Consider the following 8,465-nt stretch of genomic DNA (forward strand, 5'->3'; position numbering starts at 1 on the left):
TTATTATAAAAGTCATAAGAGGTTAAATTTTCGTAATGATATTTTTTATATATTGGTCAATTTAAATAATAAAAGTCACTATATTAAAATTTGGGGCTCTATGTTTAACATACGTCATTCAGGTTCGCAATAACATAAAAGGTCACTCAATTTTTAATAATCAAACAATGTTAAAATCAAAGTTACTTTTTAAAAATTAGGGTCACTATATTTGATATAACTTTAGTTGCATGCGTATCGATGTTAGGTCCACAATAATATTATTGTGAACCACGTCCACACAAGTTTTTGTGCCTAATTTCATCTACATTTTTGTGAAGAAGGTTTTTTTAGGAAATAATTCTTAGGAATAACCATTTTGGGTATTCTTAGGCATCAAACATAATATTACCCAAGTTTATGCGTGCATTTTTTATGCCCACCTAAGGTCCCCTATTAAATACGGAGTACCTTTGTGCCAAAAAAATAAAATAAAAAATAAAACACAATACTTTTCAATTTTTTTGGGTTGAGCTAATGGACTAATTCAATTTATTTTTGGAATATATACCATATCTCAATAATTAAATACAGAGTACAATAATTATGTGTAAAATAGCAAATCTTAATAAACATTCAAAAAAAAAAATTAACCAACTCTAACCATAAAAAGAGTGCAAAGTTTAATCAAATCATGTTAAATCCTTCCTAATCTCAATTTATACAAAAATTACTATTATTATTGGATCGATCGGGTTAAAAGTCGGTCAAATTTAACTTTGACCTAGAATATTCTCGGAGAATTCATCAAAAGACACCTATTTTTTTTCTTTTAAGAATAGTAGGCTAGTATTTATTTATTTTTTATATCAAAAGGCACCTAGTAGACTAGTATTTTTTTTTATTTTTTATCTTTATCAAAAGGCACCTTTTTTTTGAACGGGATTTTTCAAAAGGCACTTAGTAGGCTAGTATTTTTTTTTTAAAAGAAATAGTAGGCAAGTATATATAAACTTGCTTATTGTAATCCCCAAATATATACTCAAACAGTCGAACACCCTCGTATGACAATGGATAATTTGCCAAAATCTTCTGACTCAAACCGCCTAACATTATGCCTAAAGTTGTGGAAATTAAGATCTTATTTGGCAAGAAAAGAATTGACAAAAGCTCACTGCACTCTTCTCCTTCAATTCTCTTACTCCCCTGCCTCCCAAAAAGCCACTACAAAAGTAACCAGAAAAACCCTTGATTAAGCTTCAGACAATTGTAAATTTAAGTAATATAAGAAAATTCCAAAAAAGAATAACTATTTATTCCTAGTACCTACTCCTTTATCTACTGTTTGCTTCATCACTCTATCCAAATACTGGTAATCTCTTTAACTGTTCTTTTTATCCAGTTTTGAGATTCTTCTTCATTGCTTTTGGTTTTGTAAAGTAATTATTTTGTACACTGAATGATCTCTCTGAATTTCGACTTTATTTTTCTGAATTTTGATGGGGTTTTGATTTTTGGTATCTGGGTTCTTTTGATTTTGCTTTATTTATTACTGGGTTTCTTCAATCTTTTTGCAAGTTTTCAGCTTTAAATTCAAGAATTTTGGTGTTAAACTTCAAATTGATTGTAATTGAGGTTCTTTTTAGTGGGGTTTACAATTTTTGTGCCAAATTTTAGCTCAGTTGTATGATTTTGATTGTGTTTTCTGGTGCTAAACATCAAATTAAGAATTTAATTGCAAATTTTTGTTTGGGGATTTCATATGTGGTGTTTGGGATATTGATCTTGTTATATATTATGGAATCCTGGTGGTTTGATTCATTGGATAAGGGTTTTGAATCAAATGAAGCCATCTCTCAATCTGATGCAATTGTTAGAGGTAAAAATGTGTTAATAGGATGGGAACATAAAATCACTAATGAGGATAGTGTGCTAACCCCTAGTCAACAATCCGTCGAAAATCGTAGTTATTCTGAATTGGGTATTGCAGAAATGGTAAGAATACAATGTCCTACTGATTCAACAAGGAATGAGTTAGAGGATAATGGTAGTGTTGGAGATTTTTATAGCTCTTATGTTACTACTAATGCCTTTTCTGGAGATGATGAATCAAGTTCTAAATTTTCGAGCTCGGTTATGGACTCAAGTAGCCGTGAATCATCACTAATTGATTTGAAATTGGGTGGATTTGGTGATAATCCAAATTCTAGTTCGACTAGAACAGCAACAGCTCATGTTTTGTCTTCAGCTGACTCTCCAACACCTCCAAAAAGGGCTCGAGTGAGCTCTCAGGCTGTACATTGCCAAGTTTATGGCTGCCATAAAGATCTCAGTTCCGCGAAAGATTACCACAAGAGGCATAAAGTTTGTGATGTTCATTCAAAGACTCCTAAAGTTATTGTTAATGGTATTGAGCAGAGGTTTTGTCAGCAGTGTAGCAGGTTTGTGATTCTCCTCATTCTTTATCCACTTATGGCCTTATGGGCATGAGTACATTTGGAGCCTCTATTCATTATGTAGGAAAAAGTTGGAGCTATTGTTTTGCTATAATGTTTATTATTCTGGATCTTTTGGACTGCCTACTAGTTTAGATTCATCAGGTAAGACCTCATTTTTCCGATCCTGGGTTGTAGATACAACATTATGTGAGCAGCAGTGAACTTGCTAATAAATCTCCTCTTAACCCCATATTCACAAAACTCTTGATTGTGCTTCCTGTTAATTGTTCACCAGCTATCTTGATTGAAAGAAACACTGATAACATTATGTTTTTGACGAGAATTCGCAGCAAGTGATAGGATCTCTTCTTTACCTTTTGATAAATCCAAGTTTGTATCAAGTATCAACTTATGCTTGATGCATCTGGTTGTAAAATTTCAGCTAAGCCCCTAATTTATTATGTTTTGCAATTAAGTAGTGTTAAATTTCCAAAATATTTTGCTTTCTTCATGTTTCGTGATGTTTCATACTCCTCTTTCATACAATGTCAACCATTCAAGACTTTTCCTCGTAATGCCACTTGCGTGTGATACAATCTTAGAGCACATTTTGGATTTTCGGTAACTATTAGTTATTCTAATGGCTAAAAGTGACATTTTCTGTTTTTAAAAACTGGCTTTTTGGTGATACAGGTTCCATTTGCTGGGTGAGTTTGATGATGGTAAGCGAAGCTGTCGTAAACGACTTGCAGGTCACAATGAAAGGAGAAGGAAACCTCAAGTAGGCTTTAGTAATAGAAATGGGAGATCGTTTCAGTCATACACTGGTAACATCAATTTATCCTCTTTACCTCATGAATATTTTGAAATTAGTCTCTCCTAGTAGGAAAGTGTAAGCTGTAAATGTGTGACAATTATAGGCTGTGGATTAATATGCCACTTTCAATCAATTTGGACTCTGCGTCATTATTGGGAAGGGGGGGGGGTGGCTCTTACTTTTTTTGACAAATAATAGTGAGGGTCTTTTTAAATGGCAATTGATCATAGGGTTCTTTGTACAGCGCAATGCTCTGCAATGATTTAGCCCACTTCTAGATTTTGGTTAAGAAAATGGGAGCATGACAAATCCAAGAAGTTATTTCCTTCGATATGGTGCGAATGAAACCTTTTTCCCCTCCCTTGGAAGTGTCTTCTTTACATCTTCAACTTTTTTTTTTGTGCATACACTAATGATTGGATCATGATTACCTTTCAATACCCATGACTCACTCCATGCCCTCTCTGATCCAAAAGCCTACAATTTGGAGCAACTTACCTGTTAATTGCTGTCTAATTGACCTTTGTCTGCATTTTAATTCTATGTTGTTATTCTTGTACAAAGTATATATTAAAACAGATTTGTTGGTGGTTTAGACACTCAACCGTAAAATAAAATGTCTTAAAGTGTACCTTATCTTACATATATTTTCAACATGTATGATGTATCCATACATTTTTATCATTGAATTATCATTTAATACCTTGTGAGATCCACCCTTGGCAAGAAGAAAGTAAATGAAAAGGAAAGGTAAAGTGGTGAACTGTTGTAGGTGTTGGAGAAAACAAACTTTGGTGCTGAATGATGACTATTGTTAAGCTGATTTCTATTTTCTCTTTTTTTTTTTTTGCATTCTGTCTCTTTGTAGTTTATTCAGTCCAATAGAAAAGTAGTTTTTTTAACCTGACATCTTTGCTAGCTAACCTAGTATTTTTGTTACCTGATCATTGCATCAATCATTATATGGCTAATGCACATACTTTGCAAGATTTTTTTTTTTTTTTTTCAATAATGTCCTAGCTGCTATAGAGTGATTGTTGGTGTATTTCATGGAAAACAGCATCATGCCTTTTTATAACAATAGATATTTTCAATGCTGTGTAGGAAGCAATTTTCAGGGGTTTACACCTACCTCAACATCCTTTATTTGCCAAGATATACTACCAAGAGGCATTTCCCATACAGTGAAATATGGAACGAATGATTGGGTTAAGCATATCAAGGTTGAGGATGGAACAGGCTGTACACAGATGCCAACATATAGTTGCATAAATAGACAGCTTCAGCCAAAATCTATTTTGCCCCCTCAAGATTTTGAAAAACAGTTCCCTTTTATTGACAACACGAATAATACTGGAACACAATTTCCCTTTGGCAAGAATGTCAATCAACATACGCCTGTAATAGTCTCACATTCCTTGTTTCAAACAAACTCACCTAGGAATGAAGACTTGGCTCTTTTGGACGCAACATCAACCGTTCAAGAATTAGCAGGAATATCAGAGTCCGGTTGTGCTCTCTCTCTTCTGTCATTTCAATCACAAAATTCTTCTGGCCATTCATCTGCAATGCCTGGATGTCACCCTGTAATTATACCAAGCAGTAGTCCACAATATAGTGTGAACGAAGTCTCTGAAAAAATCTTTGGAAATGGTGCGCAGGCTTTAAAAAGTGAAGTTCAAAACAGGTATTCTTCGGTTATTGTCAGCTCTACAGGAAGAAATCAACCAAGTTTCATGTCAGTGCTTAATTATGGTAATAATGCACACTCTGAATTTGGAAATGAGATACACCACCGTTCCAAATTTATGAACATTAAGGATCATTTGTTGTGTGAAGATGGGACTACTATTGATTTGCTTCAATTGTCATCTCAGCTGCATGGAAAACCAGAAGCTGTCTGAACCTCTTAAGCAGGAAACTGAAAATTCTTTCTGCCTTAGAATGACATGAGAGAAAATATGAGGTATGGGAATTGAGTAGTATAGTTCACTTGTTCTCTCTATAAAATGTGAACTTCATTTCTGTAATTAATCACTATGGAGATCGACAACTCCCTCCACTATGAATAACATCATAAAATTCTTGCTTTGTCCACCGTTGTGCATCATCCTTTAGTCAAACAGAGATAGCATTGGTTTTACAAGTTATAAACATATTGTTGTTCAAAGTATTTTTGTGAACATCATCCTTCACCATTTTCTGGTTCTTTCTGCTAAGTTGCTACTTCTGTTCACTATGAACATTGTCACCGTTCATTAGCATGACCTTTAGTTGCAGAAGCATTACTTTTTTTTTTTTTTTTTAATAACAGTCTGCATGAAAGATGCTAGTTTCCAGATCCCGAATATTCACTTCTAATAATTCTTATTATAAGTGTCGTTGCTTAATGACTTATTATTTGTTGCACATTTACATTCTGTGTTAACCAGGATCAAAGAGGACGGAAAGCAAGACGCTCATTATAATGTGAAGACAGCCGCCCAACCACTGCTAATGTTGTTGCACATTTACATTCTGTGTATACCCTTATCTGGGATTAGCATGGTTTAAATCAGTCCAACAAATTGTGTTGATTGCCTTGTATTACTTATAAAACTATTAGCATATAAGTATTGTCAATTTTGTCCATCTGAAAAAATTGTAAAGGTTGATGTAAAATTTGTCAAATTCTATTGCATCAGTCTTCATCCTTGTGTTTAGCAAGGAAGTGGCACGCAGCAAAGCTGATGGCTATCTTATAATTTACACATCTAAGCAGTCCAAGAAATGGTTGCTAGCGCCTAGCAGTTTCGTTTTCTAGGGCCCAAATAAGTTATGGTCTTATGGAGTACAAATTAAAACATGCGAATTGGCACGTGTCTAGACTGTCTACGTGGGTACATATTTCACCACTTACATGGTAGTATGGTACCCTGTACAATATAATATGTGTAGTCTAGTTTAACAACATTAAAGAAGGGAGCCTCAATTTATTATCTTGATAAACAAATATTAAGTTACAAAACCATAAATACATTAACAAAAATGTCAAGTTAGCATGACATTTTTGTAATTATCAACAAGTAGACCTCATATATACTAAAACAATTGTTGATTTATTTTCAGTTTTTTCTAAGAAATTTTCACTTTTGCTACCAGCAAAACACATGTATTTTACTTTTGCTACCGGAGAAAATTTTATTTTTATTTTACTACCATACAAAAACAAGTTTGTTAAAAATTACTACCACTTAACATTTTTAGTTACTATTTCCGTTAGTGAGATCTAACAACCCTCACTACCACCACTCCCTCCTTAGCCACCCTCACTGCCTCCCCGTCATCCACCTCGACCCACCATAAAAAAAAAAAAAAAAAAAAAAAAAAAAAAAAAAAAAAACACCTAACCACCATCACTGCCCAGCAACCCTCCCCCCTTCCCCCCCGCCAGCGCCGAAAACGTCGCCTGGCGCCGGCGACCCCACTCCCCCTCCCTTTCCTCCACCGTTGCGACCCTAACCCAACCTTTCAGCCAATGTACCATCCCTAACTTTTCTCAATTACCCACGACAGCTCTTCCCACCGCACCACCATTACTCACCTTCAACCTCTCGCAACACCACAATAAGTCCAAAATTCGCCGCTACTGTTGTTGCTCCTCCCTCCGAACAAGTCACCCCACTCCCCATCACCAAAAAACTACACCTCTAACCCTAAACCACCAGCCCGAAACCACCCTAAACGGGTTTTAGGGTTTCGCTTATGGTGGTTTAGAGGTGGTGGTTTAGGGTTAGGGGTGGCCGAAAAGGGTAGGGGAAGGGGAGGGGGTCGATTCCGGTGGGGCGAATGGGGAGGGGGGTGGTTTCGGGTTTGGGGCAGCGAGAAGGGGATAAGGGATGGGGAAAGGTTGCGTAGGTTTAGGAAAGGGAAGGGGAGTGGAGTCGTCAGCACGGGCGACGCTTTGGGCGCCGGCAGGGCCAGGGGGAGGGGGAGGGTGGCTGACGAGTCGTGGCTAGCAGTTGAAGGTGGTGGTTGGATTCCATTAAGTGGTAGCAATTTTAACAAACTTGTGTTTTGTATGGTAGTAAAATGAAATTAAAATTTTCCCCAGTAGCAAAAGTGCAATACGTGTGTTTTACTGGTAGCAAAAGTGAAAATTTTCTTTTTTCTAAATAAAATTTGTTTATCAAGGTACTAAACTTGTATTTTCTCAAATAAAACAGCTTATTGTGTGTTTGAAATTATTTAGCATGCCGTGATTTAACTAACACTAGTCCTAAACTCCTAATAATATAATACAAGTGTTCATACTCAGAAGTTAATAATTACTCCCTCCGTTTTTAAATATTTACTCCACTTTCCTTTTTTGGCCATTTTAATACTTATTCCACTTCCTTATTTGGAAATCTCTTACAATTAAATTTTATTAATTTCATATTCTCTCTCCTCCAATTCTCTCAACTACTTTTGTTTATAACAATTTTTTATTCGTTCTCATACCCCCACCACCTCTATAATGTATTACTTTCTCCAATTTCTCCTAAAACTCCGCACATAAAGAAATGGAGCAAGTATTTAAAAATATATGGAGTATTATAAAACAAACATACAACAAAAAAAAAAATAAAGACCTAAAAAATTCCACCGAGGAACCGACAATGAAGAAAATACAAATATATAGTAACAATTTACATTACTAAGATTAATGATTAGTTGTCTCTGTCAACAAAGTCGTTGTGGTATAGTGGTAAGTATTCCCGTCCGTCACGCGGGTGACCTGGGTTCGATCCCCGGCAACGGCGCCTTTCTATTTTTTTTCCCTTCATAATCTTGGCTTCCAAGTAACAGCAAAACCCTGCCCTTAATCCATTATAAATATTCATCTACACCACCATTATATTAATTTCTTTTCATTATCAACCCTTTTCCAAATATTCTGTTTGTCTTCAAACCCAACAAAAATTCCGTCCATATGTAGAAATTAACTTAGCTCGATTCCATTACAATTATTTCTTTAATTCTGTTTTGCTGTTGTTATTTACTAGTATTGGTGGCTTCGAGTCATCCTACTAGCCAAGAAATAAACATTAACCGGCTGATGGTCATGCTGATTTGCAATATAAGTATTGTAGTTGGTAAGTCAAACAAAGCATATTTGCCTATTTGCAGCTAGATATCCCTTATTTTCAGTTTCTCTGCATCCACTTAATTTAGTTTCTCTGCATCTACAAAGAAATCCTAATTATATT

At 35.3% G+C, this 8,465-nt stretch overlaps 1 protein-coding gene and 1 non-coding gene across 4 annotated transcripts; both read left to right on the forward strand.

Moving 5' to 3' along the window:
- Positions 1-734: 734 nt before the first annotated feature.
- On the forward strand, positions 735-5,984 carry LOC110697803 (teosinte glume architecture 1-like). 3 transcript variants are annotated; one of them, XM_021875197.1, is made up of 5 exons: positions 735-2,420; positions 3,111-3,244; positions 4,339-4,989; positions 5,112-5,200; positions 5,667-5,984. In XM_021875197.1, exons 1-4 carry the CDS (start codon positions 1,666-1,668, stop codon positions 5,180-5,182), a joined length of 1,611 nt encoding a protein of 536 aa, XP_021730889.1. In that variant the 5' UTR covers positions 735-1,665; the 3' UTR covers positions 5,183-5,200; positions 5,667-5,984. The 3 variants fall into 3 exon arrangements, with proteins under 3 accessions (XP_021730889.1, XP_021730898.1, XP_021730881.1); XM_021875206.1 differs by having other exon boundaries at positions 735-1,351; positions 1,970-2,420; positions 4,339-5,200; XM_021875189.1 differs by having other exon boundaries at positions 4,339-5,200.
- Positions 5,985-7,946: 1,962 nt separating this feature from the next.
- TRNAD-GUC lies at positions 7,947-8,018 on the forward strand. Its single transcript has one exon. It is a non-coding gene; the product is annotated as a tRNA-Asp (tRNA).
- The last annotated feature ends 447 nt before the right edge of the window (positions 8,019-8,465 follow it).

The sequence above is a fragment of the Chenopodium quinoa genome, unplaced genomic scaffold (assembly GCF_001683475.1).
Source record: "Chenopodium quinoa cultivar QQ74 unplaced genomic scaffold, ASM168347v1, whole genome shotgun sequence".
Lineage (NCBI taxonomy): Eukaryota > Viridiplantae > Streptophyta > Magnoliopsida > Caryophyllales > Amaranthaceae > Chenopodium > Chenopodium quinoa.